This window comes from Salvelinus alpinus, chromosome 5, assembly GCF_045679555.1.
Source record: "Salvelinus alpinus chromosome 5, SLU_Salpinus.1, whole genome shotgun sequence".
Classification (NCBI taxonomy): domain Eukaryota; kingdom Metazoa; phylum Chordata; class Actinopteri; order Salmoniformes; family Salmonidae; genus Salvelinus; species Salvelinus alpinus.
In genome coordinates, this window is record NC_092090.1 from 72,584,719 (window position 1) to 72,612,530 (window position 27,812).

General features: G+C 42.0%; 1 protein-coding gene across 2 annotated transcripts; it reads left to right on the forward strand.

The window, feature by feature from the left end:
• Positions 1-21,798, forward strand: tcn2 (transcobalamin II). Of its 2 annotated transcripts, none has more exons than XM_071403104.1 (10): positions 1-137; positions 395-462; positions 17,766-17,958; positions 18,210-18,379; positions 18,519-18,671; positions 18,836-19,005; positions 20,360-20,538; positions 20,644-20,820; positions 21,036-21,154; positions 21,343-21,798. In XM_071403104.1, the coding sequence occupies exons 2-10, from the start codon at positions 405-407 to the stop codon at positions 21,402-21,404; spliced, it is 1,281 nt and encodes a 426-aa protein (XP_071259205.1). In that variant the 5' UTR covers positions 1-137; positions 395-404; the 3' UTR covers positions 21,405-21,798. The 2 variants fall into 2 exon arrangements, with proteins under 2 accessions (XP_071259205.1, XP_071259206.1); XM_071403105.1 differs by having other exon boundaries at positions 20,360-20,534; positions 20,640-20,820.
• The last annotated feature ends 6,014 nt before the right edge of the window (positions 21,799-27,812 follow it).

Consider the following 27,812-nt stretch of genomic DNA (forward strand, 5'->3'; position numbering starts at 1 on the left):
CGTTGGGATTCTAGAAAAAATTGAGCATGCGCTTCTGAGACAACAGGTCACCTGACACGATCATGAGAGCGATGGCGACATAAAATCAAGTTAAAAGCGGTCTCTCCTCTTGTCTTCACGACAAGGTCGCTCTACAGGTAAGTGACATAGATTTTGATCATTAAGAAGATGAATAATGTGTGAAATGTAATTTTAGGATTAGTTAATATATTGTCTATCAACAACAATAGGGTAGGGATGGACAACCGAGTAAACTCAACTCTGTTCATAGAGATTTATGGACGGGGTTGAGTTTACTCAGCTAACGTTAGGTTGGACACTTATTTTCACTATAGCTAGTTGGCTACTGTACATGAACATCTATTGATCTTCTTTTTTTTTTTACCTCTCTAAGGTTGGTCAAAATGTATGCCCTGTACATTGTGAGTGGACTGCTGGCACTGGTAGCAAGCAAACCCTGTGGTAACTATAATTTATCCCAGAAACACAATATTACAACACCTGATTGCCACGGAAAAGCACATGTTCACCAGTCTCTGTCTTGGCTAGCGGACTAAACTCCACTCCATGGTGAAGGAAGTTTCTGATGAACTTCACCAACGGAGTGGAGCCGATGCAGGCTTTGTGGTAGCTCAGATTACATCGATTTGCTCAAGGTCAATATAAAGAAATAACTTATGAAACGCCCACCTATGTTTGTCCTCTGTAGTTGCATGGCTTTGTTTGTTGAAATCCATACTTTTCATAAAACGTTAATCAAATACAAACACCGATTGTTGCTCTAATGGTGTTTTCACACTTGGTCCCTTTCAGACAATTAATTATGTGCAGTGCAAACACTCCAAAGGAACTGACACCCCAAAAGAGCCACTTAAGCGAACCGACCTGAGACCATCTCGAAAGGTGGGCTGAGTTCGGTTCGCTTGAATTCCTCGGTCAGGTTCCGTTTTTTAGGACAATGTGAACGTCGTTTGTGAATCGTTTGTCATTTCACGCACCACACACTAGACTACTGCTTACCGTTTCTCTTGCCATAAATCCCCACGTTAGTGCCACAAGAGAGAATATGCTGCAGGTTCACGGGAAGAAATGTGTGCTGTTTTTTGCATATTGATTAGCGATTGTCAAGGACTCAGAAATGCCTAAATGTGGAGTTTAGTTCATATTTTTTGTTTGCAATATGTGATCTATAGACAGCTTCATAAACTGTTAATTGATTATGGGGTTTGAATAGTGTGTGAAGACAACATTTGGACAGAATCACAACATTGGGTACAAAATAAGTTCTAGCTTTAAAGGGGCAGTAGCCTACCTTGGATGTACAATTTTCAATTACAGCATTATTTATTCTGCAGTTATTGTATTGCTATTTATTCTGTTAGTATAAACATGTACATGTTATTGTTATCTTCTGATTGCATTTAATTAAAATATGGAGACAAAATAATTGTAATCTATTAGCTTCCAAAATGTAAGTAGGTGTATCTAGCTGTCCATAACACATTTTGATTGAATAGCTTGTCCTGCACTTTGTGCATTGAGTGAATGTTGGAAACAGATATTGGTTATTTTCTAAACATAACAATGTGAATGGAAGAGGACTCATTTCACAAAATGGGTAAGGTGAACTGGCAAAATAGTTGAGTCCTCATTCAAGGGCAGCGTGAATACAAAATATGTTTATATTTTTTGGCATATGCCAGTTAAATCTCAACAAGGAAACAGTCGGTGGTGGTATTTCAGTAACATTTATTTGGGGAAAAGGTATGGGTTCCAGCAAACAAAGGCACGCAATTACAGAGGACAAACAGGTAGGTGGGTGTTTGATGTACTTGTTTTTTTTTTTTTAAGTATTGAATCGATGTAGTCTGAGCTATATTCCGTTGCAACGTGGACTCAAAGCATTTCGTATTATTCTGTACATACATCTGATACACTATTTAGTATATGTTAGGGAGTAAACTTTATTTATAATGAGGGTTACATGGAGAAAATCGAACTTCTGAAATGGAAATGATGGCCCTCTCTTCCGCTAAATATATTTGACCTAAACCGTTTCTGAATGCTTTGGGGGGAAAAAACAAGTGATCTTCCCCTATACCCAAAATAATAATAATGAGAACATGCCTACCGTTTACCCTCACTTCTTGGACGGACAAAATCCTTTGATATGCAGTTTTAGAAACGGTTCTTCGTCCTGTAAGCATTACATGGTAAAGCAGGAATTTTGATAGCCAGATAGTTGTGGGTTCGCAGACCGCCTTGGACAAGAGGTAGGGGTGAAAATATCTCCTTTATAGTAAAAGCATTGCATGAATCTATCGTATTTACAGGTCCGAGAAAAAAAATATTTTATAAACATTTCACGCAATTCTACGTAATTGTATATATTAGCGGAATATTTTAATACCATACAATTGACCGGAATTACAGGCTAAGAATGGACAGAGAGAGGCCCATGTGTTCATGTTATATTTCTCCAATGCCAAATCAATGTGTGTTTGCAATAAAACTGTCCCTGTTCGCAAATAATTAAATCTGAGACGTCATTAGGAATCTGAGCATGGGTCTTTCAAAAGTTGCGTCTACCTTACCACCCCAGAAAGAGTAGGCCTACGGACGCAGAAAAATGCCAGCTTTAACTGCTGGCTACTCTTCTTTTGTGGCTTAACCCAACCCATCGGAGTCATGTCTTTCCCGGGTATTTTACAACTTTTTTTTAGTATAAAGCATCGCAGACCAAAGCGTTGTTATAGATCACTTTATATAATTGGAATAAAATTATCTTATTCCTTATTTTAAGCTAACAAGGGGTAAACCTGTGCTTTAAAAAGAAAAATAGTAAAAGGGTAGGCGGATGGCATACCCTCTCATGCCCCCTCAATTCGAGTCTTGGTTTTAACATAATTAAAAGCCCTTCACTGACACGAGGTGGGCTATAAAGAGTGCGTGGTGGTTGGAGGAATTGACCCACAAATCTATGGATATAGCTGCCTATAGCCTAATACAACTGTCAAACAGGTAGGCCTACCTCTTATTTCTTAAATAGGAAGAAATAAGCTCCAACACAAAGCCCTCTTGTTGTTAGTAAAGCTTAATTAAAATGAAGACAGTTTTAAATTAATTATGCCTACCCAAATTTGCCTACTTTCAGTACCATGAGCAATCCATTTCTGATTGATTGTGCCGCTGGTGCTGCTTGAAGTTTCAGGACCACAGTTTAAGTTACTCGAATCATTAACTCTGATAAATATATTATGGGCAAGAAACATATTGACTTTAATAAAATCAATAATATACTTAACAAAAATATAAATGTAAAGTGTTGGTCTCATGTTTCATGAGCTGCAATAAAAGATCCCAGACATTTTCCATATGCACAAAAATAAGCTTATGCTTATTTCTCTCAAATGTTGAGCACAAATGTGTTTACATCCCTGTTAGTGAGCATTTCTCCTTTGCCAAGATAATCCATCCATCTGACAGGTGTGGCATATAAATAAACTGATTAAACAGCATGATCGTTACACAGGTGCACCTTGTGCCGGTACAATAAAAGGCCACTCTAAAATGTGCAGTTTTGTCACACAACACAATGTCACAGATGTCTGAAGTTGAGGGAGTGTGCAATTGGCTTGTTGACTGCAGGAATGTCCACCAGAACTGTTGCCAGATAATTTAATGTTAATTTATCTACGATAAGCCACCTCCAACGTCATTTTAGAGAATTTGGCAGTACGTTCAAATGGCCCTACAACTGCAGACCACGCCAGCATAACCACGCCAGCCCAGGACCTCCACATACAGCTTCACCTGCGGGGTTGTCTGAGACCAGCCACCCGGACAGCTGATGAAACTGAGGAGTATTTGTCTGTAATAAAGCCCTTTTGTGCGGGGAAATATATGATTGGCTGGGCCTGGCTCCCCAGTGGGTAGGCCTGACTCCCTAGTGGGTGGGCATAAGCCCTCCCAGGCCCACCCATGGCTGGGCCCCTGCTCAGTCATGTGAAATCCATAGATTAGGCCCTATTGAATTTATTTCAATTGACTGATTTCCTTATATGAACTGTAACTCAGTAAAATCATTGAAATTATTGCTTGTGGTGTTTTATATTTTTGTTCAGTATAATAGTAGCAAGCTATCAATGTTGACCTCCGGTCTTCCTCATCTTTGCGCTTTCCTTCTCAAACTAAACAGAACATAAGCTATGGCTAGTCCGCGCGCAAAAGTGCAATGTTTGGACTAGGCCTAATAAAAAAATGATTTACAGAAGAAACCTTTGACTCTCCTCCTGAACTGCCACTGTAGCCCTACCCAGCACAGCCAATGATTAAGCAGCACTCAAAGTTTTTGATCAGCAAAAGCAGAGCAGAGCAGAGCAGGGCAGGGCTCAGTGTAATGCAGCCCAGTTTCATTTACACCATACCAGCAGCTCTCTTAGAAATATAACTTTGCTCTGTGCTTCTGAGTATGCACTTCGTAGGCTATGGATCATTTGATTTAAAGCACACTAAATGGCCTCTAGGCGCACTTAATATTGCGCCCAGCGGAGAATCAGAGATTGAGAGGTGGCATCGGCCACACTTATTTATTTATTTATATTTATATACACACACTACTGGTTAAACTTTTTAGAACACCTACTCATACAAGTGTTTTTCTTTATTTTTTACTATTTTCTACATTGTAGAATAATAGTGAAGACAAACTATGAAATAACACATGGAATCATGTAGTAACCAAAAGTGTTAAACAAATCAAAATATATTTGAGTTAATTCAAATAGCCACCTTTTGACTTGATGACAGCTTTGCACACTCTTGGCATTCTCTCAACCAGCTTCACCTGGAATGCTTTTCCAACAGTCTTGAAGGAGTTCCCACATGTGCTGAGCACTTGTTGGCTGCTTTTCCTTCACTCTGCGGTCCAAATCATCTCAATTTGGTTGTCGGGGGATTGTGGAGGCCAGGTCATCTGATGCAGCACTCCATCACTCTCCTTGGTTATACAGCCTGGAGGTGTGTTGGGTCATTGTCCTGTGAAAAACAAATGATAGTCCCACTAAGCCCAAACCAGATGGCGTGCCTTATTTTAAATAAATCACAGGCAGTGTCACCAGCAAAGCACCCCCACAGTATAACACCTCCACCATGCTTTACGGTGGGAAATACACATGCGGAGATCATCCGTTCACCCACACTGAGTGTCACAAAGACACTGCGGTTGGAACCAAAAATCTCAAATTTGGACTCCAGACCAAAGGACAAATTTCACTGGTCTAATGTTCATTGCTTATGTTTCTTGGCCCAAGCAAGTCTCATATTGGTGTCCTTTTAGTAGTGTTTTTTTCCCCCAGCAATTTGACCATGAAGGCCTGATTCACACAGTCTCCTCTGAACAGCTGATGTTGAGATGTGTCTTACTTGAACTCTGAAGCATTTATTTGGCCTGCAATTTCTGAGGCTGGTAACTCGAATGAAGTTATCCTCTGCAGCAGAGGTAACTCTGAGTCTTCCATTCCTGTGGCGGTCCTCATGAGAGCCAGTTTCATCATAGCGCTTGATGGTTTTTGCGACTACTTGAAGAAACTTTCAAAGTTCTTGAAATGTTCCGTATTGACTTACCTTTATGTCTTAAAGTAATGATGGACTGTCGTTTCTCTTTACTTATTTGAGCTGTTCTTGCCATAATATGGACTTGGTCTTTTACCAAATAGGGCTATCTTCTGTAAACCCCCCTACCTTGTCACAACACAACTGATTGGCTCAAACGCATTAAGAAGGATAGAAATGGGCTGATGGTGAAGTAGACATGCTTGGTATTCATATCACAAAAGATAGAAATAAGCTTTCCACAACGAATTTCAATAGAAAACTTGTAAAAATAGACAAGATCCTGCAACCATGGAGAGGTAAATACCTGTCTATTTATGGAAATTGCCCTGATTTAACTCCTTAGTCATATCGCTGTTTACTCACTTACTTATGGCACTGCCTACTCCTGATTCGTTTTTCAAATCATATGAGCAAAAAATATTTCGTTTTATCTGGAACGCTAAACCAGACAAAATAAAACGTGCCTATCTATATAATGAATATGAATTGGGTGGGTTGAGATTATTAAATATAAAATCGCTAAACCTCTAAAAGCTTCACTCATTCAAAAGTTTTATTTGAACCCTAAATGGTTCTCAAGTAGATTAATAAGTGTTAAAGGAATTTTGATTCCTGTTTATCAACCAATTCAATTAAAACACTCTGCCCATAAATAAGAATTTGTAAGATAATTATCAGCATTAAATGGACAGAAACCAGTCTTAAAATCAATCAATCAATAGCGTTTATTCTCGAGAGTACTGATCATAATACATTTTACATCAGGTTATATAATAAAGATGATGTCATAGGTTTTAATGTCCAACCTCCTCTCGGATACAATGGCAATACAGTTCGAGTTCTCATTACTGTCTGCCACCTGTTAAACTATCTACAACCAACCCAAGGTCTTTCCCCTCCCTGGGTAGAGACATCATTCTAGCCTGTCTGAAGATAAACCCATTCTTTCTAACAAGGAACACATAACATTCAACATTTATGATTATAATAAGGTTCATTAGTAGTATTCTGTTTAGTTATAATTCTAAGTCAAATGTATACATATTTTAGTCATTAAACACAAAAATCCCGTAACAATAAGAAAAGCTCATCCATTGTTTAAAAATGGCCTTTTTGCAAATCAAATCAAATTTTATTTGTCACATACACATGGTTAGCAGATGTTAATGCGAGTGTAGCGAAATGCTTGTGCTTCTAGTTCCGACAATGCAGTAATAACCAACAAGTAATCTAACCTAACAATTCCACAACGACTACCTTATACACACAAGTGTAAAGGGATAAAGAATATGTACATAAAGATATATGAATGAGTGATGGTACAGAACGGCATAGGCAAGATGCAGTAGATGGTATAGAGTACAGTCTATACATATGAGATGAGTACGGTAATGTAGGGTATATAAACATAAAGTGGCATAGTTTAAAGTGGCTAGTGATACATGTATTACATAAAGATGGCAAGATGCAGTAGATGATATAGAGTACAGTGTATATACATATACATATGAGATGAGTAATGTAGGGTATGTAAACATTATATGAAGTGGCATTGTTTAAAGTGGCTAGTGATACATTTTTACATAATTTCCATCAATTCCCATTATTAAAGTGGCTGGCGTTGAGTCAGTATGTTGGCAGCGGCCACTAAATGTTAGTGGTGGCTGTTTAACAGTCTGATGGCCTTGAGATAGAAGCTGTTTTTCAGTCTCTCGGTCCCTGCTTTGATGCACCTGTACTGACCTCGCCTTCTGGATGATAGCGGGGTGAACAGGCAGTGGCTCGGGTGGTTGTTGTCCTTGATGATCTTTATGGCCTTCCTGTGACATCGGGTGGTGTAGGTGTCCTGGAGGGCAGGTAGTTTGCCCCCGGTGATGCGTTGTGCAGACCTCACTACCCTCTGGAGAGCCTTACGGTTGTGGGCGGAGCAGTTGCCGTACCAGGCGGTGATACAGCCAGACAGGATGCTCTCGATTGTGCATCTGTAGAAGTTTGTGAGTGCTTTTGGTGACAAGCCGAATTTCTTCAGCCTCCTGAGGTTGAAGAGGCGCTGCTGCGCCTTCTTCACAACGCTGTCTGTGTGGGTGGACCAATTCAGTTTGTCCGTGATGTGTAAACCGAGGAACTTAAAACTTTCCACCTTCTCCACTACTGTCCCGTCGATGTGGATAGGGGGGTGCTCTCTCTGCTGTTTCCTGAAGTCCACAATCATCTCCTTTGTTTTGTTGACATTGAGTGTGAGGTTATTTTCCTGACACCACACTCCGAGGGCCCTCACCTCCTCCCTGTAGGCCGTCTCGTCGTTGTTGGTAATCAAGCCTACCACTGTAGTGTCGTCCGCAAACTTGATGATTGAGTTGGAGGCGTGCATGGCCACGCAGTCGTGGGTGAACAGGGAGTACAGGAGAGGGCTCAGAACGCACCCTTGTGGGGCCCCAGTGTTGAGGATCAGCGGGGTGGAGATGTTGTTACCTACCCTCACCACCTGGGGGCGGCCCGTCAGGAAGTCCAGGACCCAGTTGCACAGGGCGGGGTCGAGACCCAGGGTCTCGAGCTTGATGACGAGTTTGGAGGGTACTATGGTGTTAAATGCTGAGCTGTAGTCGATGAACAGCATTCTCACCTAGGTATTCCTACATGGCAGATTGCCATGTCTCATTTTCGATGAATTGAAAATGATACTTTTTTCAACGTATCTCTCTTTTTCAAACTACCATTGCAGAGCTGGCTACAATTTAAATTTCACCCCCCTGAAAGGATAGAACAAATATTATGGCTGAACTCAAATGTGCTGGTTGATAAAATACCTGTATTTATGGGAAAGATGTTTGAAAAGGGTATTTTGTTCTTAAATGATTTTGTAAATTGGTATGGTAGAGTTATGTCCTTCATGGAGTTATCAGAATTGTACGGAAAGGTCTGCTCAATCCAAGAATACAACCAATTGATTACAGCATTACCCCAAAAATGGAGGAGGCAGGTGGCAGCGGGAGGAGGTAGGGAACTGGCCTGTCTGCCCAATATAAAGGATCAAAACTGGCGGCGGAATAAAAATAGCATAAATAGGAAAGTATACCAGTTTCATTTGAGGACCAGGATGTTGACAACTGTGCCATACAGATTGCAAAATAGTTGGAAAGAGATTTTTGATGTACCGATTCCATGGTACAGGGTGTATGCGTTGATATATAAAACAAAGCAAGATTCAAGACTTGTGCTTTTCAGCTAAAATTATTATATAGAATTCTTGCCACCAACAAAATGTTTGAATATTTGGGGCATAAAATCATAAAATCATCGAAGCTCTGCAGATTTTGTTGTGAGGATAAAGAATCAATAGACCATTTATTTTGGTATTGCCCTCAGGTAGCCAGTTTCTGGTCTCAGGTTCAGGAATGGCTGAAAAAGCATAGCATTGATCTAAAATTGACCCTAGAAATAGTACTGTTAGGAGATCTGGAGAGACCGGGTCAGTCAATTACTAATACTCTTAGTAAAAGTATTTATCTTCAACTCGCAATCTGTGGAATATATTAAATTAGATAGATTGAAATTGTATGTTAAACATCACAGCATAGTTGAAAGATATGTGTTGCGTAGAAACCCGATGTGGGTGGCCAGCAGAGATAGATGGGATGGGCTGAGGGTTGGTATATGGAATTGGAGACAAGTGGGAGTGGAGTTAGAATGATGGTCAAAGAAAAGTTTTAAAAATAAAACCTAATAAAAAGTACATTTGAATGACACTAAGTGGCAGTGTTTTTACAACTAATGCCGGTTTGCCTGAGGCTGATGCCGTACAGGTGTTTGTACACATGCATATATACACACACTCTCAAATAAACACATACAAGAACAGACACATCATCAAATGTATTTATATAGCCCTTCTTACATCAGCTGATATCTCAAAGTGCTGTACAGAAACCCAGCCTAAAACCCCAAACAGCAAGGAATGCAGGTGTAGAAGCACAGTGGCTAGGAAACACTCCCCAGAAAGGCCAAAACCTAGGAAGAAACCTAGAGAGGAACCAGGCTATGAGGGGTGGCCAGTCCTCTTCTGCCTGTGCCGGGTGGAGATTGTAACAGAACATGGCCAAGATGTTCATAAATGACCAGCATGGTCAAATAATAATAATCACAGTAGTTGTCGAGGGTGCAGCAAGTCAGCACCTCAGGAGTAAATGTCAGTTGGCTTTTCATAGCCGATCATTAAGAGTATCTCTACCGCTCCTGCGGTCTCTAGAGAGTTGAAAACAGCAGGTCTGGGACAGGTAGCACGTCCGGTGAACAGGTTAGGGTTCCATAGCCGCAGGCAGAACAGTTGAAACAAGAGCAGCAGCATGGCCAGGTGGACTGGGGACAGCAAGGAGTCATCATGCCAGGTAGTCCTGAGGCATGGTCCTAGGGCTCAGGTCCTCCGAGAGAGAGAAAGAGAGAATTAGAGAGAGCATACATAAATTCACACAGGACACCGGATAAGACAGGAGAAGTACTCCAGATATAACAAACTGACCCTAGCCCCCCGTCACAAACTAATGCAGCATAAATACTGGAGGCTGAGACAGGAGGGGTCAGGAGACACTGTGGCCCCATCTGATGATACACCCGGACAGGGCCAAACAGGAAGGATATAACCCCACCCACTTTGCCAAAGCACAGCCCCCACACCACTAGAGGGATATCTTCAACCACCAACTTACCATCCTGACACAAGGTCGAGTATAGCCCACAAAGATCTCCGCCACGGCACAACCCAAGGGGGGGCGCCAACCCAGACAGGAAGATCACGTCAATGACTCAACCCCCTCAAGTGACGCACCCCTCCTAGGGACGGCATGAAAGAGCACCAGGTAGCCAGTGACTCAGCCCCTGTAATAGGGTTAGAGGCAGAGAATCCCAGTGGAGAGAGGGGAACCGGCCAGGCAGAGACAGCAAGGGCGGTTCGTTGCTCCAGAGCCTTTCCGTTCACCTTCACACTCCTGGGCCAGACTACACTCAATCATATGACCCACTGAAGAGATCAGTCTTCAGTAAAGACTTAAAAGTTGAGACCGAGTCTGCGTCTCTCACATGGGTAGGCAGACCATTCCATAAAAATGGAGCTCTATAGGAGAAAGCCCTGCCTCCAGCTGTTTGCTTAGAAATTCTAGGGTCAATTAGGAGGCCTGCGTCTTGTGACCGTAGCGTACGTGTAGGTATGTACGGCAGGACCAAATCGGAAAGATAGGTAGGAGCAAGCCCATGTAATGCTTTGTAGGTTAGCAGTAAAACCTTGAAATCAGCCCTTGCCTTAACAGGAAGCCAGTGTAGGGAGGCTAGCACTGGAGTAATATGATCAAATTTTTTGGTTCTAGTCAGGACTCTAGCAGCCGTATTTAGCACTAACTGAAGTTTATTTAGTGCTTTATCCAGGTAGCCGGAAAGTAGAGCATTGCAGTAGTCTAACCTAGAAGTAACAAAAGCATGGATTAATTTTTCTGCATTATTTTTGGACAGAAAATGTCTGATTTTTGCAATGTTACGTAGATGGAAAAAAGCTGTCCTTGAAACAGTCTTGATATGTTCGTCAAAAGAGAGATCAGGGTCCAGAGTAACGCCAAGGTCCTTCAGTTTTATTTGAGACGACTTTACAACCATCAAGATTAATTGTCAGATTCAACAGAAGATCTCTTTGTTTCTTGGGCCCTAGAACAAGCATCTCTGTTTAGTCCGTGTTTAAAAGTAGAACGTTTTCAGCCATCCACTGAGGTATCACGATCTCTTTCAATAATGGCAGGAATGGAGGAGGTCCTTATCCTAGTGAGATTGCTAAGGCGAACACCGCCATGTTTAGTTTTGCCCAACCTAGGTTGAGGCACAGACACGGTCTCAATGGGGATAGCTGAGCTGACTACACTGACTGTGCTAGTGGCAGACTCCACTAAGCTGGCAGGCTGGCTAACAGCCTGCTGCCTGGCCTGCACCCTATTTCATTGTGGAGCTAGAGGAGTTAGAGCCCTGTAATAGTGCCAGACATGCACACAAACATATACAGTTGACATTGCTGTTATGATTTTAGTTGTCCTTGATGTCCTTTGTTTTAAATTCATAATTATTATATATATATTTTTTCCATTGTTGTTTGCTGTTTTCTTCTGTCTTTTACTTTTTTCTCCTTAGTTCATTCCCTTGGTTGTTGGTGCATTGGGGGGTTCTTGGGGGAATGGAATTAATTGTATTTTTTATTTTTCTTCTTGGGGGGGGGGACTCGAATGGTTGAGGGACAGCTATTGGGGAACTGTGGGGGGGATCTTGGAGGGTTCAGGTTTTTTGGCCTGGTGGTAGATCGGTCAACATGCCCTTAAGCAGGACATTGACCCTGGATGCTTCTTTGTGTCGCTCTGAATGGGAATCTGTTGGATGACTGGTATGATGTAGTTGTTGAGGGGCTTCACTGCAAGTATATTGTATGTTTCGAATAATCAATAAAAACATTTTTTTTTTAATATATAAAAAAAACAAATTAACTCAAGGCACACTTGTTAATTGAAATGCATTCCAGGTGACTACCTCATGAAGCTGGTTGAGAGAATGCCAAGCGTGTGCAAAGCTGTCATCAAGGCAAAGGGTGGCTATTTGAAGAATCTCAAATATAAAATATTTTGATTTGTTTAATACTTTTTGGGTTATTACATGATTCCATATGTGTTATTTCATAGTTTTGATGTCTTCACTATTTTTCTACAATGTAGAAAATAGTCAAAATAAAGAAAAACCCTTGAATGGGTAGGTGATCTAAAACTTTTGATACGTAAATACGTTACAAATTACAATATGTACGATATGTTACGAATTTGCAAAACGTATGATATTTTACGAATTCCAATTAGTTGTTTCTAACATCAGCTTAGGGGTTAAGGATAGGGGTTAATGTTAGTGGAAGGGTTAGCTAACATGCAAAGTAGATAAAAAGTAATAAGTAGTTGCTAAAATGCTAAAGTCCATGATGAGATTCGAACACGCAACCTTTGGGCTGCTAGACGTTCGCGCTAAACGCCCACCCATTCACCCTCCTTTCGTTATACGCCCACCCATCCACTATCCTCTCATTATACGCCCACCCATCCACCCTCCTCTCGTTTTTGCCTTAATTAGGGATAGGCGTTCCGTCAACGGTACAGTTGTAAATCATGCATCGCACATTTTAGAGAAACTGCAAATGTCGGTGCATGTAAGTGTCTTATATCGGCTGAAAGCGTAAATTCTTGTTAATATAACTGCACTGTCCAATTTACATGAGCTATTACTGCGAAAAAATGCTTTTGTTTGAGGAGAGCTCCTTTATCAAACCGCGATAGGTTTGATAAATTCACCTCTAAAGGTGAAATGTGTACTTACATTCTGAAATCTTGCTCTGATTTATCATCCCAAGGGTCCCAGAGATAACATGAAGTGTCGTTTTGTTAAAATCATTTTTCATATCCTAAAAAGTTCTATATAGCATTCACGATCAATTTTGTTTTTCCACTCGTTCAATTTGCAAAGGAAGGAATCTGAAAATCGAACCCTAAACGTTGTTTCAACCAGTCAAATTACGATGGTATTTATTCCTCAGAGATCCTAGAACGTAACCAGACTTCACTATATCATTAGGTGTAGTATATCCTATCCAAATCAGAGAGCAACGCATTCATGGCGTGCCGATGACAGGGGTGGTCTTCACTTGATTGACTGTAACTTTGTCAAATAAGCACCAATTGGGGTCAAACAAAGCTAGCTAGATAGCCAATGAGCTGGGCTTTACGGCAGTATGCATATCTGGGGTTTTGCTGCTAACCTTGTGCAACAGCAAGGCTTTTCCTTTTCTGACAAAAATTGCAAGAATATGGAGAGTTATGAAGATGTTGAATTTACAATATGGCTATTAATACTGGAAAAGCTAAATCAAAGTCCAAGTATACAGATTTGATGATATTCTTGCAGAAAAATGTAATGTAAATGTGTCCTTCACGATTTGCCCAAATGTACCTGGGTGATTTCACACTAAATGCAGCTTGCTCATACTTCAACTTATCAGTCTGAAACTTTGCACATACACTGCTGCCCTCTTGTGGACACCATCGGCACCAGAGTGATAACTAGATTTGGGACCTTTCTGTGGTGGTAGAATTCTTTTTTTTTAACGGTGTTTTTTTTCCTTTATTTTCTTCTACAAGATCTATTGTGTTATATTCTCCTACATTCAATTCACATTTCCACAAACATCAAAGTATTTCCTTTGAAATGGTACCAAGAATATGCATATTCTTGCTTTAGGGCCTGAGCAACAGGCAGTTAGATTTGGGTATGTCATTTTAGGTGAAAATTTAAAAAAAAAAGGGGGCTATCCCTAAAAGTAACCTATCATACTAATTTGATTGTCTCAGATTTACATTTACTATGTTACGTTTAGTATATGAGACCAGTCTGCGATTCCAGAAAGCCTGGTCTCTGCACCACCCAGGTTGGTGAAGTTCATTAGAAACTTCCTTCACCTGAGTTTCCTCACGAATGCATTTACTCAACACTAGTTATTTGAAGCGCCACTGGGAAAATGACAGAGTTGGTTTGGCGTGATGCACCGATACTCAAATCAAACGTTATTGGTCACATGCAGATGTTAATGAGAGTGTAGTGGAATGCTTGTGCTTCTAGTTCCGACAGTGCAGTAATATCTAACAAGTAATCTAACAAATTCATAACGACTACCTTATACACACACAATGTAAGGGGATGGAATAAGAATATGTACAGTTGAAGTCAGAAGTTTACATACACCTTAGCCAAATACATTTAAACTCAGTTTTTCACAATTCCTGACATTTAATCCGTGTAAAAATTCCCTGTCTTAGGTCAGTTAGGATCACCACTTTATTTTAAGAATGTGAAATGTCAGAATAATAGTAGAGAATTATTTCTTTCAGCTTTTCTTTCTTTCATCACATTCCCAGTGGGCCAGAAGTTTACATACACTCAATTAGTATTTGATAGCATTGCCTTTAAATTGTTTAACTTGGGTCAAACGTTTCGGGTAGCCTTTCACAAGCTTCCCACAATAAGTTGGGCGAATTTTGGCCCATTCCTCCTGACAGAGCTGGTGTAACTGAGTCAGGTTTGTAGGCCTCCTTGCTCGCACACGCTTTTTCAGTTCTGCCCACAACTTTTCTATGGGATTGAGTTCAGGGCTTTGTGATGGCCACTCCGATATCTTGACTTTGTTGTCCTTAAGCCATTTTGCCACAACTTTGAAAGTATGCTTGGGGTCATTGTCCATTTGCGACCAAGCTTTAACTTCCTGACTGATGTCTAGAGATGTTGCTTCAATATATCCACATCATTTTCCTCCTCATGATGCCATCTATTTTGTGAAGTGCACCAGTCCCTCCTGCAGCAAAGCACCCCCACAACATGATGCTGCCACCCCCGTGCTTCACGGTTGGAATGGTGTTCTTCGGCTTGCAAGCCGTAGTCTGGCTTTTTTATGGCGGTTTTGGAGCCGTGGCTTCTACCTTGCTGAGCGGCCTTTCAGGTTATGTCAGTATAGGACTCGTTTTACTGTGGATATAGATACTTTTGTACCTGTTTCCTCCAGCATCTTCACAGGGTCCTTTGCTGTTGTTCTGGGATTGATTTGCACTTTTCGCACCAAAGTACGTTAATCTCTAGGAGACAGAACACGTCTCCTTCCTGAGCGGTATGACGGCTTTGTGGTCCCGTGGTGTTTATACTTGTGTACTATTGTTTGTACAGATGAACGTGGTACCTTCAGGCGTTTGGAAATTGCTCCCAAGGATGAACCAGACCTGTGGAGGTCTACAATTTTTTGTCTGAGGTCTTGGCTGATTTCTTTTGATTTTCCCATGATGTCAAGCAAAGAGGCACGGAGTTTGAAGGTAGGCCTCGAAATACATCCACATGTACACCTCCAATTGACTCAAATGATGTCAATTAGCCTATCTAAAGCCATGACATAATTTTCTGGAATTTTCCAAGCTGTTTAAAGGCATAGTCAACTTAGTGTATGTAAATTTCAGACCCACTGGAATTGTGATCCAGTGAATTATAAGTGAAATAATCTGTCTGTAAACAATTGTTGGAAGAATTACTTGTGTCATGCACAAAGTAGATGTCCTAACCGACTTGTGGAAACTATAGTTTGTTAACAAGAAATTTGTGAAGTGGTTGAAAAACGAGTTTTAATGACTCCAACCTAAGTGTATGTAAACTTCTGACTTCAACTGTACATATGAATATGGATGCGCGATGGCCGTGCGGCATAGGCAAGATGCAATAGATGGTATAGAATACAGTATATACACATGAGATGAGTAATGTAGGATATGTAAACATTATTAAAGGGACATTATTTAAAGAGACTAATGATACCTTTATTAAATCAATTTATTAAAGTGGCCAGTGATTTGAGTCTGTTGGCAGCAGCCTCTCTGTGTTAGTGATGGCTATTTAACAGTCTGATGGCCTTGAGATAGAAGCTGTTTGTCAATCTCTCGGGCCCAGCTTTGATGCACCTGTACTGACCTCGCCTTCTGGATGATAGCGGGGTGAACAGGCAGTGGCTCGGGTGGTTGTTGTCCTTTGATTATATTTTTGGCCTTCCTGTGACATCGTGTGCTGTAGGTGTCCTGGAGGACATGTAGTTTACCCCCGGTGATGTGTTGTGCAGACCGCACCACCCTCTGGAGAGGCTTGTGATTGAGGGCGATGCAGTTCCCTTACCAGGCGGTGATACAGCCCGACAGGATGCTCTCGATTGTGCATCTGTAAAAGTTTTAGGTGACAGCCAAATTGACGCTGTTGCACCTTCTTAACCATGCTGTGTGGGTGGACCATTTGTTTGTCTGACGTGTACGCTGAGGAACTTAACTTTCCACCTTCTCCACTACTGTCTCATCGATGTGGATAGGGGGGTGCTCCCTCTGCTTTTTCCTGAAGTCCACGATCAAAAGTGTAATTTCAGATTCCAACAGGCTCTGCATTTCAGGAATCACAGTAGCAATTACTCCTGGTATACTGTTAGATTATTTAGCCATTTTAAACATTTTATAAAATAAAGTGTAAATTCTATTCATTTTTACATGTAGTAAAATTATGTGAAGCAGAGTGGAAGTTATATTATGTCAGGCACCTGATGCAGACCCATGTTTGGAAAGTCTGTTTATTAATATGTTCCTTTGGATATTATTTGGATATCCTTTTGTCCTATTATAAGAAGCAACCCCACGGACAATTGGCAAAGTAAAGTAAATTCAAATGGAATTTCATTCAACGGTCGCAACAGACTGTAAATGTACTTGACTGTTGTCCAAGGGACAGCATAGGAATGTCGGGGTTAAGAGTTGGTAAACGTTGATCCACTTCATCCACTGCAGGACTTTTCAATGATTTTGCAATGAATTGTTTGATGTGTCTGAATAGATAATGCACAGCCCCTCTTGTTGAACAAATCTACTGTGATGAAAATAATCTCACTTGTGTCGTAACACCTCTGATCTGTAAAAGTTCTGTAATTTGATGCACATAATTGATTTCATGTTGCTAAGGCATTCTTACCAGTACATCAGTCTACCACCATACTATTGTTAGCTCCTGGGAAAACCCACTGGCACTGGGATCACAGTGACCAGGGTAGACTGACTATGAGCAGCCTGTACTTTGTCCTAGTATGAGTCAGTTACATCAAGGTGACATTGGGAGAAGTCATGCTTAACGACACAAATTGGCTGCCTTGTGAAAATTCATTTGGTTATTAAGTTGCTGATGTCTTTGCTTTTCTTTGTGTATGATTGCTGAAACACTGATTGGAGAAGTCATGCTTAAGGACACATTGGCTTCCTTGTGGGAATTCATGTGGTTATTATGTTGCTGATGTCTTTGCTTTTTCATATGATTGCTGATACAGCACAGGAAACACTGGTTGTGCAATGCTTTGACCTAGATTAGAGTCTGAGGATCTCAGTTAGCACACAGCTGGTCTTTTGTAATCTTACTGTAGGTTTATTAGTCACATCTCTTACAGAACATATCTTTGGTAACATTGGAAGTTATTCATCTTGTACTTTTGCTATAATGTACTATTGTTGTTGCTTTAACCCATATTATGTGTCCAGACCCTATAGGATCGGAACATAGTGAGCTGCTCCTCTCACTCAATAAGAAGCTGCTGCGTTCTCTGGAGGAGGAGGAAACATCCCCTAATCCGAGTGTGTACCTGGCCCTGCGTCTGTCCACTCACCACAACCTTGGCAAGGAGAGTGAAAACCTGAATGCACTCAAAACAGATTTACACAATGACATTGAGAGGTAAAAGGTCATATTTATAAAGCCCTTTTATTGCACATTTCTAGATGGCATTGTGCATTTCATGCTTGATAATGACCTAGTTGTGCAAACGTCCTTTTATGTAGTCAATGGCTTCAAAACTACCTGCAGTGCATTTGTATCCAGTTTCTTGTTCTGTATTTACGATTGATACTTTTGAGATTATATTGAAGTATCTTTACCCATCATAACTCTCCTGTATCTTCCCCTTACCCTATATCTTCTGCTCTCAGCTCTCTGGCTAATAGCCAGCCAGTGGTGGGTCTCCTGGCCCTTTACACTCTGGCCCTGAAGGCCTCCTGCTATGATCTCAACACCCTGACCTTCACCGTCAACCAGAGGAGCGAGACCCTGCTGACTCATCTCAAGAGACAGATGGCACTGGAGAAAGAGCACATCACCTGTAAGCCTCCTCATTCCTTCGTCTGACCCTTACCATCTTTGTTAATGCTCTATAAAATTTGCTTTATTTGTTCTCAGTCGCTGTTACTATTTAATTATTTTATCTGATATGTTTTTGTGTCCATCTTTCTCTCCTGCAGTCAGTCACCGTCCTCTGACAAATTACTACCAGTACTCTCTAGGCGTGCTGGCACTGTGTGTGAGTGGCGTTAGAGTCAACTCTCACGTGAGCAAGAAGCTCGTCGGGGCTGTAGACCATGGACATATCAAACACGGAGACTCCGATTGCATCGGTAAGTGTGACCAAGGAAATCCAGGAGCATCTCCACACTCCGATTCTGTTTTCCTACAGTTAAAATGTATTTCCTCACACTGGCTCCCTCCAATCAGATTCTCTATAGGTGATTTCATGGAGATGATGCTAAACCCTCGCTTCATCCCCTCTGTCTTTCTTTAGACACGTTTGCCATGGCTGGAATGGCCCTACAGTGCCTGAAGGAGTCTGACACTCAGGTGCAGGATGCAGCTCTTGACAAGGCCCTGGGCGTCATCAAGCAGAAGCTACTGGACTCCCGGCGGGCTGATGGTCACATGGGAAATGAGTTCAGCACAGGCCTGGCAGTGCAGGTAAGGACTGGGTCACTTCCCCCCTCTAGGCCTACAGTGCCTCTGGAAAGTATTTAGACCCCTTGAGTTTTTCCACATTTTGTTACGTTACAGCCTTATTCTAAAATGTATTAAATAATTTCCCCCTCATGAATCTACAGACAATACCCCATAAAGACAAAGCAAGACATTTTTGCAAATTTTATAATAACAAAAAAAGATCACATTTACATAAGTATTCAGACTCTTTACTCAATACTTTGTTGAAGCACCGTTGGCAGCGACTACAGCCTCGAGTCTTCTAGGGTATGATGCTACAAGCTTGGCATAGCTGTATTTGAGGAGTTTCACTCATTTTTCTCTGCAGATCCTCAAGCTCTGTCAGGTTGGATGGGGAGCGTTGCTGCACAGCTATTTTCAGGTCGCTCCAGAGATGTTCGATCAGGTTCAAGTCCGGGCTCTGGCTAGGCCACTCAAGGACATTGAGACTTGCATTGAAGACACTCCTGCGTTGTCTTGGCTGTGGGCTTAGGGTTTCATCAAGGATCTCTCTGTACTTTGCTCTGTTCATCTTTGCCTTGATCCTGACTAGTTTCCCAGTCCCTGCCACTGAAAAACGTCCCCACAGAATGATGCTGCCACCACCATGCTTCACCGTAGGGATGGTGCCAGGTTTCCTCCAGATGTGACGCTTGGCATTCAGGCCAAAAAGTTCAATCTTGGTTTCATCAGAACAGAGAATCTTGTTTCTCATGGTCTGAGAGTCTTTAGGTGCCTTTTGGCAAACTCCAAGTGGGCTGTCCTGCCTTTTACTGAGGAGTGGCTTCCGCCTGGCCACTCTACCATAAAGACCTGATTGGTGGAGTGCTGTAGATATGGTTGTCCTTCTGGAAGGTTCTCCCATCTCCACAGAGGAACTCTAGAGCTCTGTCAGAGTGACCATCGGGTTCCTGACCAAGGCCCTTCTCCCCCAATTGTTCAATTTGGTCAGGCGGCCAGCTCTAGGAAGAGTCTTGGTGGACTCCAAGTTGTGGAAACATCTCAAGGATGATCAATGGAAACAGAATGCACCTGAGCTCAATTTCGAGTCTCATAGCAAAGGGTCTGAATACTTATGTAAATAAGGTAACTGTTTTTTAATTATTCATTTGCTAAAATTGTTGTTTTTTGCTTTGTCATTATGTGGTATTGTGTGTAGATTGCAGAGGATTTTTTATTTAATCCATTTTAGAATAAAACAAACGTAACTAAATTTGGAAAAAGTCAAGGGGTCTGAATACTTTTCTAAGGCTCTGTATATCAACCTGTGCAGCATTTACATGTCTGATTGGAGCAATATAAGCATTTCCCATGGGAATAACATGGTGTGTCCCAGGCCCTGCTGGCTATGGGCAGCCAGGTGCAGGAGTGTTCTACCTCAATGGAAGCCATGAGGTCAGATGTGAGGAAGGGAACATATCGCAACCCCATGGCCATGTCCCAAATTCTGCCTGCCCTCCAGCAAAAGACCTATCTGCAAGTCAAGGGAAAGCAGTGCCGCAATGAGGATGGCAAGTGCTGCGTTATCATCAAACCCAACAGTGGTCAATCTGTTTGAGGTGTGATCCTCCTCACTCTTACTTACTGCCTCTGCTTTGTTGGGTTTTCCTCTACAGACAGCCTGGTCCTGGAAGCCAGACAGCCAGTGATGGTGTTACAGAGCAATACCAAAGTAGCCCTCAAGTTGGAGGTGGTCAAATCACATGGGGCTCTTGATGTCTATTCTGTTGACGTGCCAACGGGCACCTCGTTGGTTTATGCCCTTGAACTCCTTCAAAAGAAGAACATTGGCTTCACGTGAGTTAATGGGGCGCTTTTATCGTTATTTTGGTTGATATGTTAATCAAGTTCCAAATTGATACTTTATGGAGAGCTAATTTGTCTCATTTACATTGCTACAACTCAGAAAACGTTGTAGAACTTCCCAGTGTGGTGGTGAATAGCTTAGTGTCATATCACAAGTTTAACATGATGAACTCTCCTCCTTGCTCCGTCCTCTGCCTACACTGCAGGTTTGAGAAGGAGACCAGCCTGTGGGGACCCTTCCTGAGTGTGGTGAATGGGGAACGGGCTCGACAGACCGACCGTAGATACTGGCGCCTCTCCTCAGACGGCAACGCTCTCAGCCAGGGTGAGAACAGAGGGTTATATGGCATAGGAAACACATACACAAATGCACATGCAAAATACACAACTTTCCTATGTCGTTACTAGTTATTGCTCAACAATACAATGAATGCCTTAATTGCTTTCATCCAAACATTGATTTCCTTCCTACTGTGACTAAAGATCAAACAATGATTTGGTTTCTCTCATTAGGTATCAAAGACTTCAAGATTGAGACGGCTCAAAAGATCACCCTCGAAAACACCAGCTACTGAGAATCAAGATGTTTGAAGCACAGTGATTGAAAAGGTGTCATGTCAAGTTATCTGATGTGAAAGCAATACAGCACAACAATGTGATTTATAGTGTCATGTACTAGGATATTTTGGAGTAAAAAAATTGTAGAGATCTTAGGATTCTCAAAGGTTTGCAACAACTTTTATGGACTTGATTAATTTCCCCAGTGAATATGAATAGTTAATTTTAGACTCATGACTTTCTTCACTTTTACCTCTATGGATTAAAAACACATTGTTAAAAACACATTGTGAATTAACATTTATAGAGAATATAATTGCCTTTTTATACTTAACATTTCATAATCATTTTTTGTTAATGTATGGTTTAAACGTTTTGCATTTAAATTAACAAGATAAACCTTTGGCCATATTTGTCTGCTTTATTTCTTCATTTTATCAGTATTGTATTGAGGGTTGGGGTGGCCATTGTTTCCTAAAAGAAATAGGCTAAGCCTACTCTCCAGTCATTTGTATTAGTAAGTAATTCTGATAAAGTGGAGGTGAGAATGAAATTAAAGTCAAATTACCTCACATCACCCCTGAATTTCACACATAGCTTGTAATTTATCCAGGATTAGGTGTCAACAGCAGGTGGCAGGAGCTATGTCAAAAAAGCTTGTACCACTTGTACAAGTGGAAATGCAGTATAATAAGAATGGTCTGCCCAAAGACCAGTATGGTCTGCCTGTCCAAAACATCACTAGTTACTACAGACACAAAGTAAAAATTGGCTTTATTGTATTTTTTTCCCCTTAAAACAAAAATGTGGTTTTAAGGTTAGGCATGAAGTTTCAAATCAGATTTTAAGAAGAGAAGTTAACCAAGGTTTCATTACTCATTGTGTATTTATTCTTCATGTATTGTTCCCCCCAAAAATGTCCCTGTTGGGAAAGGCCCATAAGTAAGCATTTCACTATTAGCCTACATCTGTTTACAAAGCATGTGACAAATTATTTTGATTTGAAATTGTAGAAATAGGCAGGGTTTAGCTATTTGTGGCTGTGGTAACTAGTGATGACCCAAAACATCCAGTCTGAAGTAAAAGGGCCTCCTCTGGAGAGGTCTGCTGCATGATTCTCCACCCCCGGCTGGTCTATTGCTCTGAGGGATGTAAGGTGTCTGTTTTGTCGAAAGTAATAGCTCCCTTGCTACCTGGTGCAGTGCCATTAACCTCAGTCCACCCTGGTGGTTGATGTGTGCAACCACGGTTGTGTTGTCTGTCCGCATCAGTACGTTGTCCACTCAGTACTGGGAGGAAATGCCAGAGTGCAACGTGAATTGCCTTTACGTTGATGTGAGCTGTTGTCCATGGTGCTGATCAAACACCATGGACCCCTTACTGGTTCAAGACTGCTCCCCATCTCTGTAGGGAGGCGTCTGTGGTCAAAGTCACCCGGGTTGTGAACTGCGCCTAGGAGAACTGTAATTGGGAGAAGTGCTAGGCGCCACCATTGTATTGCTCTCCAGCAACTCATTGAAATTGTCTGCTTTTTGTGTTTGTCCCTCCTGGGACATAGATTGTGTCTGTTGTACCAGCGCTGTATTGACCACATGTGGAGCAAGCCCAATGGTACAGCATCGACTGCAGCAGCTAGGAGGCCTAGGAGCCTCTGACTCTTGCGATGTCACCTGTTTTCTCAGTTTGAATGTTGAAAGACAATTTGTAAAAAATACCCGTCTTTCTGGAGAGTGTTACTCACATGATTTGAGTGTCCAGTGTCAAACCCAGGAAGTGCACACACTGAGTGGGGACCAGAGAACTCTTTTCCAAGTCCATTGTTAGTCCCAACTCCCAAATTACGCCATGGATGTGTGTGCCAAAGCTTGGCTTTGTGACCCTGCACATCGTCTATGTAGTTCAGGACCCTGGCCTGAAGGGGGGGCTAGCTGTGCTTATGCACTCTAAACTTTAAAACATGTTTTTTGAAGGTGAATATCAGGTATTTTCTGTGTGCTGGTAGAATGGAGATATGAAAGTATGCATCTTTCAGGTCCCCTGTGGTGAACCAATTGCCTGTTTGTACTGACTGAATGATTGTTTTGAATGTCAGCGTTTTGAAGGTAGATGACAACTCAGGCATCTTAGGTCCAGGATCGGACGGAGGCCTCCGCACTTTTTTGGCAACAGAAAATAGATTAAATTGAACCCACAGTTTACTTTTTAGCAGGGTTGCGAGCTGTTGTATTCAAGACACACCTGAAAGTGTGGGGTCATTGACAAAACCCATTTGTCGTTGACAAAACCCATTGACCTTTTCCTGCTGGAAAGGTGGTGCTCAAGGAAATGGTGTTGTGCTAGAGAATCAGTCCCAGCTGATCAGCTGAGACTCTCTGTTCCTCTACTCCTGAGCAGGTGCAGCGATAGTTGGAGCCTCGTTTCTTGACATCCCAGTTGGGGCCTTGGGATGGGAGTAATGGTTTGCTGGGTGATGCGTTCTAGGCCTTGGAATGAGGCGCTGAAGCTCCATCTGTGCTTCTCTGTCCTCCTTAGATACTTGGAAGAGGTGGGCCACTGCTGGGCCAAATGTCTGGCCAAGTGATATGGGTACACCTAGGAGTGGAACATTCTCTTTGTCAGGGAGCTTGGACTGCGCTAACCATAGGTGGCACGTGCACCACACAGTGTTGCCAAAGATTTCCCAACCATCTGAGCATTGCCCTGAAGGCATTGGATGAGCAGGTCTGTTACTGTAGACAGTTATTTCATGGTCTCAGCATCATAGTTTGCGGAAAGGCGTTCCTGCAGTTCCTTCTGATAGAAGGCCAGTATCATGGTTGAATTCCTAAGCCTAGCGGCTGAAGCAGTGCTGTCCTGTGTCCTGTGTAGGAAGCTATCAGATGCCCTGTATTGTTTGTTAGGCAGCTCTTGGTCTGAACTGTGACAGAGAGAAGCAGGCAGAACAAGCGAAGCAAATGATTTGTTCATACAAAACCAACCTCCTCTGCACCATGAACCGTAGCCAAGCGAGTGCGTATGCTTGGCATGGCAGGGGTTCTGTCATTTGGCATGCTCTAAGTGCATTGGAGCTCATGCACACAGTGTTGCCAACTAATTTTCAGGGTAAGTTGCTAGAGGCAGGTTGATTTGTTGCTAAAAGTTGCTAAATGACGTTGTGATATCATTGCGTGATAACGTAAAACTGCATCATTACATAGAATAAACAATAACTTTACTCAAATTGACTGGCCATCTCGGTGAAAAATATGATTTGACATTTGTTCAGGTAGAGACTCCCACTCTTTACTGTACTTCTGGCTGTACAATTTTGATTGAGACATGTTGACTGATGTAAGTTCTGTTCAAGATCAAACATTCGTTACCAACTATACTCATTGGGTTTGGCTCGTCGAACCCGTACTACTGCTGCAGTCAGCCAACAATGATTTGCAATTTGCTGAAATTGCTGCTGGCCTGCTGCTGCCTGTGCACGAGCTGGGCGCCTGTTGCTGACGTCACTCACAGTGCACTTTTGCAGCCAGGCACGTGTGTTGTGACTGAGTGTGTGACAGAGAAAATCGTTTTTGTGTCGTTTAGAGGGGGAAATGCGTGCATTTTAGCGTTTGAGTCACTTTTCAAAAGTTGCTAAAAGTTCAAAAAAATTTTTTTAAGTAGCTACATTTTTTGCTAGGTGCTGTTTGACAAAGTTGCCAGGGTAGTCTGAAAAGTTGCTAAATCTAGCAACAAAATTGCTAAATTGGCATCACTGCATGCACAAAGTCTTTGAACAACGGGATAGATATCGGTCTTTGAAGAACTGAATTAATCAATCTTGGATGTGGACGCCATTGGCAGTAGGTGAGCGATGGTGTTTATTGGGCGGTGGATCACGAGGGAGACCCGTCATTAGACGTAGAGCGTTTGGAATGATCATTGAGCTGTGTGGCAGACTCATCTGATGAGAATCCTGAGGCTCCGCCCCAAAGCGCAAGTGGAGATTTCAATGCTCTTGGTTAGAATTTCTGACAGTGAGTTTAAGAGCTGATATCCTGTGCAGACGCTTGAGCATGTTCAGCTCCCAAGCAAAGAACGCAAGGTGCCTGCAGGCTACAGACCCCCAAGGCTCCTTCAGTACCCTCATGGGAGTTATATGTAGTCCTACGATCACCACTTGAGCCTGTCTTCACTTGAGCTATGTGATCTCTCAGTCAAGACTACCTTTACATGAACTTTCTACCCATCCTTCATGCCTGACCAGCAGAAGATGGATCTAAAGCAGTGCTTCGGCCAAATCCAGCATTCTTACCTAAGGTGCTTTCATTATAACATGCTAATCAGACCTTAATCATAGCGGCATTTCACCCTCTTCCCCACTCCTTACAGGAGAGTTGTGACTTGCATACACTTTGCCCAGTTAGGGCATTGAGTGCCTATCTTGCTGAAACAACAACTGTTCATCAAACAAAACAGCTTTGTGTGTGTTATGGGGAGAACACCAAAGGGTGCCGTCTCGAAGCAGAGACTGGCACATTGGATTACCAATGCAGTGTCAAAATCATACGCTGCAGCATGTAGACCAACTCCAGATAGCGTAGTAGAACACTCCACCAGAGGTATGACTACTTCATGGGCCTCCCTGGACTCTGCAAGTTGGATAACACCCATGACTTTCATGAGGTACTACAGACTCAATGTTATGTCCACACCATCAGTGGGGCCTGTAGTTCTGGACACGGCACACTCTCTCAACCCAGATAAGTGAGTGTACTGTAAACCTTGTGCATAGTTACTTATCAGTGAGATGGATGTTCTATACAGAGGTCATCCACTCTTGGTGCTGTTGCACCCAATTGAAGCCTCATTTTGTAAGTTCTAGCTTTTAGCTTGCTTGTGTATACCGATGTTTACCACAGTTGAAATTCTGTGTTACCCTGTTGGGTAATTATATTCTGTTGCATCCTGTGGTGGATACAAGGGCGTCCTAAGGACTCATCTGGACCAAGTTAAATGGTGAGTTGTGTTGTCCGCACAACCTCTTTGGTACAGCATCTCCAATATGTTGTTTGGCAACCCATACGAAAACAAAAGAGAACATTGGGTTACGGATGTAACCTTGGTTCTCTTAGTAGAGTAATGGGTAGCCAAGCTTTCATGTCATTCCTCCACCTCCGTGGGGTTCAAGTGAATAGACAATATGTCACACCACACTGCCTTTTATAGTGACCGGTAAGATAGTTACAGTAAGGGTGTGGCGTGACTGTAAACATCTTTGGTATGAAGCATCTCAATCACATCGCAGGAAGGAGTTCCCGTTACTCTTCTCAGAGAACCAAGGTTACATCCGTAACCCAATGTTATTAACGTTGAGCTTGAAAACGCTCATAATCTTCCTGCCTCAGACAACTTGTAGAACAGCTAAGTGCGTCATTAGATGCTTTTTTCCCCTCCCGCGTCACTTTATACACAGAAGATCTCCACTAAACATAGAATCAGTGTTTATCTGCTTCTCCATGACCACCAATAACTTCGCAACGAAGTTGAGTACAAATACAAGGTTGCCAATGCATTTGCAATTGTTACAAACAAGCAAAGGATTTTTTTACCGGAATCACTCCAGTAAAAGATAAATAGCCTACCAACTCCATAGGTTATAGGCCTATACATTTCAATGATATTGAAATAAAGTTAATGTTCATTCAATTTAGTTTTATTTTGCTATTTGGCTACCGTCTAATATATGCCTCAATATATTTAATGATGGGTAGCCTAGCATTCCTTTTGTAAATGATTTCTTAGCACATTTTTTCCCTATTTCCCTATAACGTTTTGACAGACAAGCTGTCTTCATCAGGGTATAATGACAAACACTGCGGGGTGACTAGTTTATATAGTGTCAAAGGACACACGTGTCTGTAATCATGGCCGGGTGTGGCCTGATTTCATTGGTTAACTCTCAGATATAAAAATAACATACTAAAAACATGAATGGATAGCATACGATCATGGATACAATTTGGCTACATAGGCATACAAACATTTACAATAGCAAAATCACAAGAATCACAAGAATGGCTTCAAATCAACGTCTACGTTGTCACCGAAGGGAGCAAGAGTCTTTAAATTAAAGATCCAGGCAGCCTCTCGTTTTAACAATAAATTGTCGAGGTCACCCCCTCTCCTAGGGAGGGTGACATGTTCGATGCCGATATAACGTAGAGACGAAATCGAATGGTTTGCTTCCAAAAAGTGGGCCGCAACTGGGTAAGTCGAGTTTTTGCACCTAATGGTGCTACGGTGCTCCGAGATTCGTACTTTTAATTTCCGCTTTGTTTTACCCACATAATTTTTACCACAAGGACAAGTTGTAAGATAAATAACTGCCTTAGTGGAGCATGTGATAACACCTTTGATTGAGATCTGTTTCCCTGTTTGGGGGTGTTTAAAGG